At 43.5% G+C, this 13139-nt stretch overlaps 1 protein-coding gene across 3 annotated transcripts in view; it reads left to right on the forward strand.

Moving 5' to 3' along the window:
• Positions 1–12825, forward strand: part of SYTL1 (synaptotagmin like 1) — a 67991-nt gene extending 55166 nt beyond the window's left edge. For all 3 annotated transcript variants that reach the window (XM_056557391.1, XM_056557393.1, XM_056557394.1), the window contains 4 exons: positions 9031–9109; positions 9315–9414; positions 10177–10382; positions 11949–12825. In XM_056557391.1, the coding sequence (XP_056413366.1) occupies positions 9031–9109; positions 9315–9414; positions 10177–10382; positions 11949–12085 (522 nt within the window). In that variant the 3' untranslated portion in view covers positions 12086–12825. The remainder of the gene's footprint in view (positions 1–9030; positions 9110–9314; positions 9415–10176; positions 10383–11948) is intronic.
• The last annotated feature ends 314 nt before the right edge of the window (positions 12826–13139 follow it).

Below are 13139 nucleotides of genomic sequence, written 5' to 3' on the forward strand. Positions count from 1 at the left end.
AAAAGGGAGGGACAGCAACACCAGCAACTTGAACAGGAGCACATTCAGCTTCTGCGCCATTGGATGAGTGGGCGCACACTGTTGTCTCTTGGACATGCTGGTGGAATGACTGACTAAAAGTAGGAGGATCAGGAGGATCTGGAGCGACACACAGGTATGACACACAGCTCCCTTCGACTGAGGTGGTGGAGCCTTGTCTGGCTGAAAGAGGGAGAGGCATGCCACTGGGTGATGCAGCAGGCTGGACCACTACATGGGAGCCATTGTTCTCCCAGGCCACTTTATGGTGGCGAAGCATATGTTGACGCAGGGCTGTGGTAGGCTGCCATGAAGCAGGTGGTCTACCCCAGTTACGTTTGGCACCAGAATTTCCACTCTGCCACCATGCTGACTGCCAACCATGCTACCACCTTGCTGGCTCATCTGCTGCCTCACGGGCAACCTGCAATGCTCTTCTCCTGATGATGATAAAGCCCCTTCTGCACCCGTCTCCCAATTGCAATCGGCTTCATCATCATCATCAAGTGTCTGCACGTCACTGATGTCCTCCTCAGGTTCCTCAACAGTGACTGCTTCAGGACCCTGAACACTGGCAACACCACCTCCCACATCACTCTCCTCATCACTACTTGCCAGCCTAGGGGAGGAAGCAGCGGATGTCTCCTCCACTTCTTGGCTGGGCAGTAGCTGCTGACTGTCCTCTATTAGATCGTCCTCACTGAAGAGAGGAGCTGAACCCACAGCATAAGATACTTCTTTAGGGGAGGGAACAGCATAGGACAGAGGCAATGGGAGGACAGGGACTGCTCCCGGGCCATGCCAACTGAGGGTTGTGTCAGAGGAACCCACCAACTGTTGACTGGGGGTATCAGATGTCACTTGTGATGAAGTGGATGACTGTGTTAACCAATCGATGACGGCAGATGGGTTGTTGATCGAGATACGACCGCTAGCTGATACCGGGAGATCAGGCCTCTCACTGCGACTCCTGCTGCCACTCACCCTTAGTCTGCTGCGATTTCTGCCTGTGCTGGATGAATTTAGGCCTCTGCCACTCCTCTGTGCATGTCCTGGCACTTTTCTGCCTGACATACTTAGTGAGTATATGAGGGGAGTACAATACGCTTCATTACGTTTTAAAACAGTATTTGTCTAGAACCGAAGGAGGTGTGTACTTTTGCCTGGACTTTCACAAAATCTAGGCCCTTGACAGATTAACAGTACAAAATAGTACACTACTGTAGGTATGTGGTATGCACATATGAGGGCAGAAAAATGCGCTACTGTACACTTAAAAAACTTATTTGTGCACACCAGCAGTACACAGTCGCTGTGTACTAAACCCAAAAATGCACTCTCTCAAAGACTATTAGGAATGGACTGCTGGGTATGTATTATGCCATCTACAGACTAGAATAACCAGCAGACCATTTGTTGTGGAACAAAGACACAGAGTTGCGCTAAAAATGTATTTTTCCCTTCTCTGCTAAGGTTTCTCCAGCTGAGCCAGCTTGTTCAAACGTATGATGAACACACAGCTCTCTGCCCCTCTCTGTAATATAATGCTGTAGAAAGTGACTGGGAAGTTAATCGCTGTAGTAAAAATTATTTTCTGTGAAAAACACATTGCTCTCTGTCCACCAGAATGCTGACATGACTAGGAGGAGAAATGGTGCTGGAAAAAGCATTTCTGTGTAACACACAAAGATCTGTATGTCCTATCTCTCTGCAGTGAAAGGATGAAGTGACAAGCCGGAATATGGTTGCCAATTATATAGGGCTGTGACATCACAGGGGTGACTGGATGCTGATAGGCTGCATCCTGCATGTGATTCAGGGTCATCCCTCCTATCCTTATTCCCGCCTTCCCAGGATTCCTTGCCCCAAGTCTTCACATGTGGATCCGCCATTTTAGATGCCCTGGAGCCTGGACCGCACTAAATGGAGTTTAATGAAGCGATTCGCGCAATAGAATCGCGGCGATATCTGTATTTTTAATGAAATTCAGAACGAATTCAGATTCGTTATATTCGACTCGCTCATCTCTAGCTGTAAATGTTGCCACCCCTAAAAAAATTTCAATAAAATGAAGTATTTCTCACAGAAAAGGATTGCTTTAACACATGTTTTGCTATACACATGTTTTATTCCCTTTGTGTGTATTGAAACTAAACCAAAAAAAGGGAGGAAAAAAAACAAATTGGACATAATGTCACACCAAACTCCAAAAATGGGCTGGACAAAATTATTGGCACCCTTAACTTAATATTTGGTTGCACAAACCTTGCTTTCTGACACTGGGCTGTACAGTGCGACGCAAAATCCGTTGGTAATCCTCAGATTTCATGATGCCTTGTACGCATTCAAGGCACCCAGTGCCAGAGGCAGCAATACAGCCCCAAAACATCATTAAACCTCCACCATATTTCACTGTAGGTAGTGTGTTCTTTTCTTTGTCGGCCTCATTCCGTTTTCGGTAAACAGTAGAATGATGTGCTTTACCAAAAAGCTCTATCTTGGTCTCATCTGTCCACAAGACATTTTCCCAGTATTATGGCTCAAATTAATTTTGGCAAAATGTAGCCTTGATTTTTTTTATGTCTCTGTGTCAGCAGTGGGGCCTTCCTAGGTTTTTGGCCATAGACAGATAGTTCGAGCTGACACTGAGGCTCCCTGAGCCTGCAGGACAGCTTGAATATCTTTGGAACTTGTTTGGGGCTGCTTATCCACCATCCGGGATATCCTGTGTTGACACCTTTCATCAATTTTTCTCTTCTGTTGATGCCCAGGGAGATTAGCTACAGTGCCATGGGTAACAACCTTCTTGATAATGTTGCGCACTGTGGACAAAGGCAAATTTAAATCTCTAGAGATGGACTTGTAAGCTTGAGATTGTTGATATTTTTCCACAGTTTTAGTTCTCAAGTCCTCATACAGTTCTCCTCTTTCTGTTGTTAATGCTTAGTGTGGCACACACAGACACACAATGCAAAGACTAAGTGAACTTCTCTCCTTTTCATCTGCTTTCAGGTGTGATTTTTATATTGCCTACACCTGTTACTTGCCCCAGGTGAGTTTAAAGGAGCATCACATGCTTGAAGCAACCTTATTTTTCCACAATTTTGAAAGGGTGCCAATAATTTTGTCCAGCCCTTTTTGGAGTTTGGTGTGACATTGTTAAGATATGTGCTCCGGCCGCACATGCTGGCTGTGAGCGCATGGTTCCGTTACCTGCTGCTGTCAGCGGAGCTGGGATTTGCATGGCGGGACACGCATGCATACGAATCCCAGTCCGTCACTCACCTGGTGCTTTTCCTGCCTTCGCTTCTGCCTCTCTGCTCCGGCGCGCGTGTCCCTGTCCCCTAGGGCATGCGCTGGATCTTTAAGATTTAAAGGGCCAGTGCGCTCATTAGTGTAGTAACACCTTTTGGCTCATTGATAAATTCCTCCACCTCCCACACTTCCCTGCCAGATCTTTGTTGCCCTAGTGCCTGAGAGAAAGTGTTCCTGAGAGTTGCCTTGCCGTGCATCATACCCTTTGCTTCATGACCTGACCTTGCTCCTTTGCCATCTGCCTACTGATTACTTGCTACGTTCCAGTCTACTGAAACGAGAGTGTTACAGTAAGATCCGGCCAGGGATGCCGCTGAGGTACTCCTGCCTGAAGTCGCGGATCTTCCTCCTTTGGGGTATGTCAGTCTCAGCAATTGGAGTGACAGGTGCAGCAACTTACCCAACTGTCTGCTCAACAGCTATTGGCCTTACAGCAACAACAGCAGCAGGTACCGCAACCTGGCCCACTCCCACCACTAGTTCCTGCAGTGTCTTCTGGCTACCAGCTACATCTACCTTTACCTTATAAATCTGATGGTGATTCCAAGTTATGAAGAGGCTTCGTCACACAGTGCTCCATGCACTTGGAACGTGCAAAGGTGGCCTTTGTCATTAGTCTACTCTCCGGGAAAGCCCTGGCTTGGGCTACACCACTTTGGGACCGTGGTGATCCGGTATCCTCCAATTTCATCCTCCATCTTCTTTGACTGAACTTATCCACTTGGCCACACGCATTGATGTGTGTTTTGCTGAGAGACAGGAAGAACTGCGCTTAGAGAGAGAACCAGCCCAAACATGGAGATATCCTCGCCTGGCACCTGTGTTTCAACGTCCACCTCTTCAGTTTCCTGCACCTCTTGCCAAAGAGGCTATGCAAGTGGATCGTTCTTGTCTTTCGCAACAGGAGAGGTCACGACGACGCAATGAGAATTTGTGCTTGTATTGTGCTAGCCCAGAGCACTTCCTCAAGGACTGTGCAGTTCGCCCACAGCATCCGGGAAATGCCTGTACCTAGGGTACATGGGAGAGGCGTCCCTGGGTGTGAATACTACCTCTCCACGCTTATCTATTTCTGTACAAGTCTTCACTTCAGACTAGTCTTCCTTCATTGCTGCATAATTTTTGGATTCTGGATCCGCAGGTGACTTTATTGATGCTTCTTTGGCCGACAAGTATCATCTTCCTGTCAATTGGCTTGTCAAGCACTTGTTCATCTCCTCTGTTAATGGACAAAATCTGGACTGTATGGTTCACTTCCATACAGAATCTCTTGTCATGTAAGTGGGTGCATTACATAAAGAAAAGATTGAATTCTATGTTCTGCCACACTGTACTTCAGAGATTCTTCTTGGCCTTCCTTGGCTGCAACGCCATTCTCTGCAACTGGATTGGAGAACTGCAGCAATAATTCACTGGGGACAATTCTGTCAAAATCTTTGCCTCCAACCAGTTTAGCCTAAAGTTGTTTCTTGTCTTCCTCCTTTACCGGGCCTGCGGTCACCTTAGCAAAATTTCTCTGATGTATTCTGCAAGAAACAGGCTGAGTCTCTGCCTCCACATCGTCCTTACGACTGCCCTATAGATCTTCTGCCTAGTACCACTTCTCCTTGTGGAAGGATATACCCTCTATCGGTTCCTGAGACCAAAGCCATGGCTGAGTATATCCAGGAGAATCTCCAAAAGGGATTTATCCATAAATCCTCTTCTCCTGCCGGAGCTGGTTTCTTCTTTGTAGAGAAGAAGGATGGCTCACTCTGTCCATGCATTGACTACAGGGGACTTAACAAAATCACGGTCAAGAACCGTTACCCATTACCTCTTATCTCAGAACTTTTTGACGTCTGCGTGGTGCCAAGGTTTTCTCCAAGTTGGACTTACGTGTAGTGTATAACCTCATTCGTATCCGCAAGGGAGATGAATGGAAAACGGCCTTCAATACTCGAGACGGACATTTTGCGTATCTCGTATTGCCTTTTGGTCTCTGCAATGGGCAGTTTTGGAGACGTGTTACACTGGGATAGTGACTCTATCTGTGTATTTGCATCAATGAGAAATTACATTAATAAGTTTAACAGCTTGTCTAATTCTATTATGCGTCTTTTTAGATGGTAATACCTATAGAACTCTCACTATCTACATGTGTTTTATGTGTAAACTAAGTAAAAGTTAAGTTTTATATCACTCCCCATATTTACTTCGGTCTCTGCAATGCTCCAGCCTTTTTCAAGAGTTTGTCAATGATATCTTCGGTGATCTTCTCTACAAATGTGTTGTCGTATACCTAGATGAAATCCTGATCTTCTCTTCCAACTTAGAGGAACATCGTACTCATGTTCGTCTGGTGACTACTGAAGAATCATGTCTATGCCAAACTGGAGAAATGCCTGTTCGAGAAGTCTAATCTTCCGTTTCTTGGCTACATTGTCTCTCATCAGGGCCTGCAGATGGATCCAGATAAATTTCTGCAGTATTGGATTGGCCTCCTCCTTCGAGCCTACATGCTATTCAACGCTTTCTGGGATTTGCTAACTATTATCTTCAATTTATCCTACATTTTTTGTCCTTGGTTGCTCCAATCGTGGCTCTCACTAAGAAGACCTAAGTCTTGGCCTCAAGAGGCTGAAGAGGCCTTCTCCCGTTTAAAGTCTGTGTTTTCCTCTGCTCCTGTGCTTACATGACCAGATCCGGAGAGGCCCTTTGCTTTGGAGGTTGATGCCTCATCTATTGGAGCGCGTGACGTTCTTGCCAAGGGCAAGACTGTAACTTGTGGGTTCTTCTCCAAGACTTTCTCTCCTGCTGAGAAGAATTACTCCATTGAAGATCGTGAACTCCTCGCTATCAAGCTAGCCTTGGAGGAATGATTAAATTTATTGGAAGGTTCTTCTCATCGGGTCAGCATCTACTCCGACCATAAAAATCTTATGTACCTTCAGTCTGATCAGCGTTTGAACCCCAGCCAGGAAAGGTGCTCACTGTTCTTTTCTAGGTTCAACTTCTTCATCCACCTCTCTCCGGCAGATAAGAACATCAGGGCAGATGCTCTCTCCAGGTCCTCTGACATCATTGGTTTGGACTCAACGCCTAGGCATATTATTCCTCCTGACCGTTTGATTCCTGCCGCCCCTGCTGAAATTCAGCAAGTTCCTCCGGGAAAATCCTTTGTGCCCACCAGATTGAGAAGCAAGGTACTGAAATGGGGTCATTCTTTGTTGACAGCAGGTCATCCTGGTATACGCAAGACTCTACTTCTAATCTCCCAGCACTACTGGTTGCCCCATCTTGAACATGATGTTTCTGATTTTGTTTGTTCCTGTGAAACTTGTGCCCGTGACAAAACTCCTCGACAGAGACCTGCAGGACTCTTACAGCCTTTACCCAATCCTGGAGACTCCCTGGTCCCATATCGCCATGGATTTCATCACCGATTTGCCACCCTCTCATAATAACACTGTCTTTTGGGTTGTTGTAGATCGGTTTTCCAAGATGGCTCATTTTATTCCTCTACCAGGTCTTCCCTCTGCCCCACAGCTGGCAAAGTACTTCTTGTTGCATGAATTTAGTTTATATGGTCTTCCTCAGCATATAGTTTCGGATCGTGGTGTGCAGTTTGTCTCTATGTTCTGGCGAGCCCTTTGTAACCATCTGGAAATCAATCTGAACTTCTCCTTGGCCTACCACCCTCAGTCCAATGGTCAGGTGGAGAGGGTTAATCAAATTCATGAGACTTCAGCATTTTGTTTCATCTCGCCAAGACGATTGGGTCGACCTTCTCCCCTGAGCTGAATTCTCATATAATCTTAAGGATTCCGAGTCCACGAGGTCGTCTCCCTTTTTTGTTGTCTACGGACTCCATCTCCATTCTCCTCTTCCTCTGCCTGTTTCCTCCCGTGTGCCTGCTGTTGATGAGCTGGTCTTTATCCCAGGCTTCTTCACGCATGAAGGCGCAAGCTGATAAGAGTATAAGACCTCCTCCGTCCTTCTCTCCTGGTGACATGGTGTTGCTTTCATCCCAGTACATCCGCTTTATACCCTGTTACAAGCTTGGTCCTCGCTACCTTGGTCCCTTCCACGTCACTCTCCTCAAGCCTCATAACCGGTTTTCTCAAAAGAATCTTGTCTCCAAACCTGTCTCCGGCTCTTCTGATATCTACAAAGTTAAAGAGATTCTTACCACTAAAACCGTGAGAGGTAAACATTTTTTCCTGGTCGACTGGGAGGGTTACGGTCCTGAGGAGAGATCTTGGGAGCCTGAGGAGACTATCCTGGATGATGATCTTCTCAGGAGTTTTCTGAATCGTAAAAGGAGGGGTAGACCAAAGAGGGGGTACTGTTACGTTATATGCCGCCTGCCGAAGCAAGTCCATCCTGCTTTGCGACGGGCATTGGTGAAAACCAGCGGCACCTTAGACTCTGCTCCCTGGTACGGTCCGAGTCATCTACCACACAGGTCCAGCGGATTCACTATCTTCAGTGTTCCAGTCTATTGAAACGTGAGTGTTGCAGACATAATGTCCAGATTGCTTTTTTTCCTCCATTTTTGGTTTAGTTCCAATACACACAAATGGAATAAACATGTGTACAGTGGTCCCTCAACATACGATGGTAATCCGTTCCAAATGAACCATCGTTTGTTGAAACCATCGTATGTTGAGGGATCCGTGCAATATAAAGTATAGGAAGTTGTACTCATCTATCCCCACCCCTCCGGACCCGTCACCGCTTGTCACCACTGCCCTAGATGTCGCCCTCCATCGCTGTCGCCGCGTCCCCGTGTTGTTCCCCATTCTCCGGACGGCTCTGCTTCTCCGGGATCGTCGCTCTCACATCGCCGCCATCACGTCACTACACACACTGCTCCTATTGGATGACGGGACGCCGTGCGTGGCGACGTGATGACGACGATGGAGAGCGCCGGCGATGCAGCGGAGCCTGAAGAGGATGGTCCAGAGCCCCGAGGACAGGTAGGAGACCATCACCGGAGCACACGGGGCACCGTAAACGGCTATCCGGCGGCAGCTGAAGCAGTCTGCGCTGCGGGATAGCCGTTTATGCGATGGCCCCGACATACAAAAGCATTATATGTTGATGCTGCCTTCAACATGCGATGGCCTCTGAGAGGCCATCGCATGTTGAAATTATCATAAGTCAGGGCCATCATAGGTCGGGGGGGGGTCACTGCTCAGCAAAACGTGTTACGGCAATCCTTTTCTGTGAGAAATACTTCATTTTCTTGAAAAATTTCGGGGCTGCCAACATTTACGGCCACGACTGTAAGTATTAGGTGATATATACTCTATTACAGTACTTGTTTTTATATTTTTCAGGGAGTGTTTTATTTTAATATGTGAAATAAAAGTTACATTTTAGGGGAAGATAAAAAGGGATATGGTGATTTACAGTTAAGGGCCCCTTACATACCCTTTGAATAGTGTTGTTTTATGACATCAGAGGTATGCCTGCGGCAGTTACTGCACAACGCAGTGTGAAGAGAATTTACGGCAACAGGATGCTACTTCACAGGCATCCTGCTGAATCCAACTGCACCATCCTGTTTACATCTGTTTTTCAGTGAAGCTTGCATTTGACCTTTAATGTGTTTAAATCTGAAGAATTTTTATCATGGGGTTTGGATTTTATATGACCAAATAGTGCTGCATGCTGAGATAGACCAGCTCTAACTTGTGATATCTTTAACAGACACCTCTCTCACCAGACTTTTTGTATAGTCGTGGAAGGCTCAATTTGGCTGCAAAATTCATTCCTCAGGGAGCTGATGGTGAGTTTTTGCTTTCAATTTACTCTTTTACTATAGCAGATCAACCTCTTTGACAAGTCAAGTTTTTCCTTTTTGTATACAGAATACAGTTTACTGTATATATTGTGTTCCTGTCTAAATGTACTCCATTTCTTCAAATAGGATTTCAGGAAGGGAACATTCATTGCCTTTACATTACATTGTCACACTTTTTTCTTATCGGCAGGTTTAGGACTTCCACCTTCGGGAGAACTGCATATTTGGGTGAAAGAGGCACAACAGCTTGTTCCTCATAAAGCTGGAAATATTAGTTCATTCGTAAAATGGTATAGTAACTAAAGAAATTCTTCTCACAGTTTTCTTTTCGGACATGAAAAACATGTAATGCATGGAAAACACAAGATTCATTTTTTTTTTTTTTTACAAGCAACATGTGTTTTAGTGGTGTAGGTCCTATAGAGAAGTCTATTGGTAAAACACCAAATAAAATGACAAACTGAGAGCATGCTGTGCAGCGTGAATAAACACTGCTGATACAAATGCACTATTTTATATTACACAACAGACTTTAGAGTAACATATAGCAACAAGAAAAAAAAGCTAAACAAAAACTTTGTTAAGGCTAGGTTTCCACACAGGTTTTTTTTTTTCTTCATTTATTTATTTATTTATTTTTTTAATTGCCACTGCAATTTTGTAAGCGAAAGTCAGAAGTGTATTTAATAGGAATGGGAAATATAAAGCAAGGACTTATTTTTCCCCATTCCTTATGGATCTACTTCTGGCTTTGGCTCATAAACGGCAGTGGCAGTTTTCCAAAAAATGGCAGATATAACTTGTGTGAAAGCCTAGCCTTAAAACACTAGAAATAAAGCCATTAAAAACATTTTCTAAAAAAACACCATTGTTTGTATGTTTATAATCAGTCTTAGAGTCTGACTTTTGTAGCCATGTAAGGCACGTTGTTGGCTCATAGCTATCTAATATTGGCAAAATTTTGTGTATGGGCTTAAAAAGTAATTTAATATGGTGTCACAGTTAAATGTATTAGCCTGATTGACATTAACTTCTGTTAAACTTCCATATAGCTGTGTGCTCCCCGATGATAGCCCATCAAGTATTCAGCGCACACGAGTAATTCCACGTAGTTTGCGGCCAATGTACAATCACACCATGGTATATGATGGTTTTCGGGTGGAGGACCTGGCTGAAGCATGTGTAGAATTTACACTGTGGGATCAAGGAGCTATATCCAGTCGACCCCTTGGAGGAATTCGTCTTAGTACTGGTCGAGGTACATTAAACTTTCTTCTTCCACCACTTTAACAGAATTAGAACTTTTTTTGAAAAGTATTTTTTTGAACACTTTTCAATATTTTCAGAGTTTGATAAGAAGCCACTTCAGCCAATTGTAAGTGAACAATAAACAATAGTACATTCTACCTCCATAACAACATCTTCCATCTATGACAAAGTTAACGCATGCAGGCACTATTGCGGAGATTTATCAAAACCTGTCCTGAGAAAAAGCTGCTGAGTTGCCCATAGCAACCAATCAAATCCTTTCTTTCAATTTTCAGAGGCCTTTTCAAAAAAATGAAACCAATCTGATTGGTTGCTATGGGCAACTCAGCAACTTTTCCTCTGGACAGGTTTTGATAAATCTCCCCCTATAGGGCCCCCACTAGCGCTTTACTGTTTTTCCCAGTATAATGGCTGTTCAAGGTACCACAGTGAGTGGGATGGCTGCAGTCCCTGATAGCTGGGACGCTGAAAGCACTGCTGTGTAGGAAAAAACTCAAAAGTGGATGCAGCACTATAAGGGTTCTGTATCCTATCTATTCTCACAATTCTTGGGAGTTTGTGAGATCACAAGCAATGTCATCTCTTTATGAGATGGGAAAACCCCTGCACTCAAATGATAATAACAATGGATATTAACCAAGATAATAACAATAGTAACAATAATGATGATGATGATAATAATAATAATCATAATATTAAACTAGTGGTAGGAATTAAATCAATTAACCAGATCATTTCAGTTTAGTGAAACAGGTTTGACGTTAGTGCCAGAAATATTACTCCTAGTCTGGTATCATTATTTTCCTGCAACACAGTGCCAAGTTTTAGTGATAATATAAAAACCCTGTTATTGGTGCATAATAGAACCAGATGCTGCCAGCAGGAATATTACCACTCACTCTGTCTGCTTGGAGTGGACATATTGATGCTTGCTGTTAGAGAGTCAAGCTAGGTTACCCTCAATTGCCCCCTGGTTCATTTGTTTTGACTCCAATCTAGTCCGATTAAGGCTAAAATCAAGTGCATAGATTTAATGGTGGTACATAGTGGTACTATAACCCTGAATATTACTTACTTTTAAAGGGAAAGAATTGTCTATATCTATCTATATCTATTTATTTCTATCTATTTTCTGTTTGTGATTATGGGGGTGACCATCTTGCCTGAGCTTCTGTTAGAAGCATTTAGAAATATACTTTACTACAGCCACATTGACCATAGGAGCCTGTAGTCTGGAGCTGGGTAATTGACTTCTATGAGAGAGTGTTCTAGGCATGGTCATTGACAAGTGAAGAAGTCATTGTGCTAGAAGGGTGAGAAGAGGAGCTGTGACTAGGCTATGTTCATACATCATCGTTTTACAATGTTTTTTACAGCATCTGTGCTCGATTTTGCCAAAATTGTGGCAAAGAATGTCGCTATTTTACCTATCACACAAATTCCTATAAAAACATGATGTTTCCACGAGTTGCATAAGCCCTGTGAAAAAGTGCCAATTTTGTCATATAATCATGTAATATTTTTTCTATTCCCTTTTCTGTATTCTGTATTACAGGAAACAGTTACAATGTTCCAGTCAGCTGGATGGATTCTACAGAACAGGAAAAAAGATTCTGGGAGACAGTCATAAAAAATCCAGGAGAATGGACAGAAGTGACACTGCCACTAAGACAGAATCTAACCCCCCGCTAATAGCATTTCAGAAAAGACCTAATTTTACCTCAGCTAAGAAGGGAAGCTGGCCATAGACATTAGATTAATGCCAACGTAGAGTACCTCAGCTTGCCGCCATCCCACCCCATCCCTGTCTCTGATTGGAATGACTAAAAGTGCATGGAGGGAGGAGAGCTGAGTGGCTAAGACCTTCATCACTGCTTGTCCTGAGGGAAAACTTGAAGTTCAGCTAAAGAAAATCCAGTGTACGTAGCCATCTCCTGTTTCCCCCTATAGTGAATTTATAGCAGGATCTGCCCATGCCTATGCACTTTAGATTACTTTTGGATCTTGTGAAAATCAAATTTGCTGAAAAAACTAATTTGCATGGACAACTTTATCCATCACTTATAACTGAATAGTTTTAAATACAAATAGCAAATAGCCTGTGCAGAGGCTATTTTGCCAAAACTAAACAACATTTTACCCTTGAGTACAGTTTAAAGTGGTTGTCCTATTTATTTAAAAATGTTTGTACCGCTTGGAATTGTGATAACATAAAAACAAAATAAGCTATACTCACCTGTTTATTTCTCTGCAGTCATCATGTGCTTAAGTTTTTTGTTTTTTTATCTCAATCCCAAGCAGTAGAAAAATGTTTAAATAACTGGGACATCTTAGTAGATTACTTAAACCCCTTGTTTAGATATATTTTTGATTGCCCATAGCTAAATGTGAAACTTTTCCTGAAAGATTTATATTACAACTTAATAAAATAAATGCACTTTTATTATATGTATATGTCTGTAGCCTTGTTATTTAAAAAAAAATATATATATACATGTAGTGTCTTTGGAACGTCATTAGGAGAAATAAGACAGGGTAAGTAAACAAAGGGACCTGAGCATCAGTGATGATGTCATCGACCATGTAAGGTGAGTACAGTATAATTTATGATATAGGGTTGGTGCATGGACCAGACGTGGACTATGTCCTGTAAATATGGAAAAAAAGAAAGGATGTCCAGCTTCAGGCTTGAAGACGGAACTTTATTTGAAAAGCCATAGGAAACATCAAAACGGATTCAGGTGGC

Source organism: Hyla sarda, chromosome 2 (genome assembly GCF_029499605.1).
Source record: "Hyla sarda isolate aHylSar1 chromosome 2, aHylSar1.hap1, whole genome shotgun sequence".
Lineage (NCBI taxonomy): Eukaryota > Metazoa > Chordata > Amphibia > Anura > Hylidae > Hyla > Hyla sarda.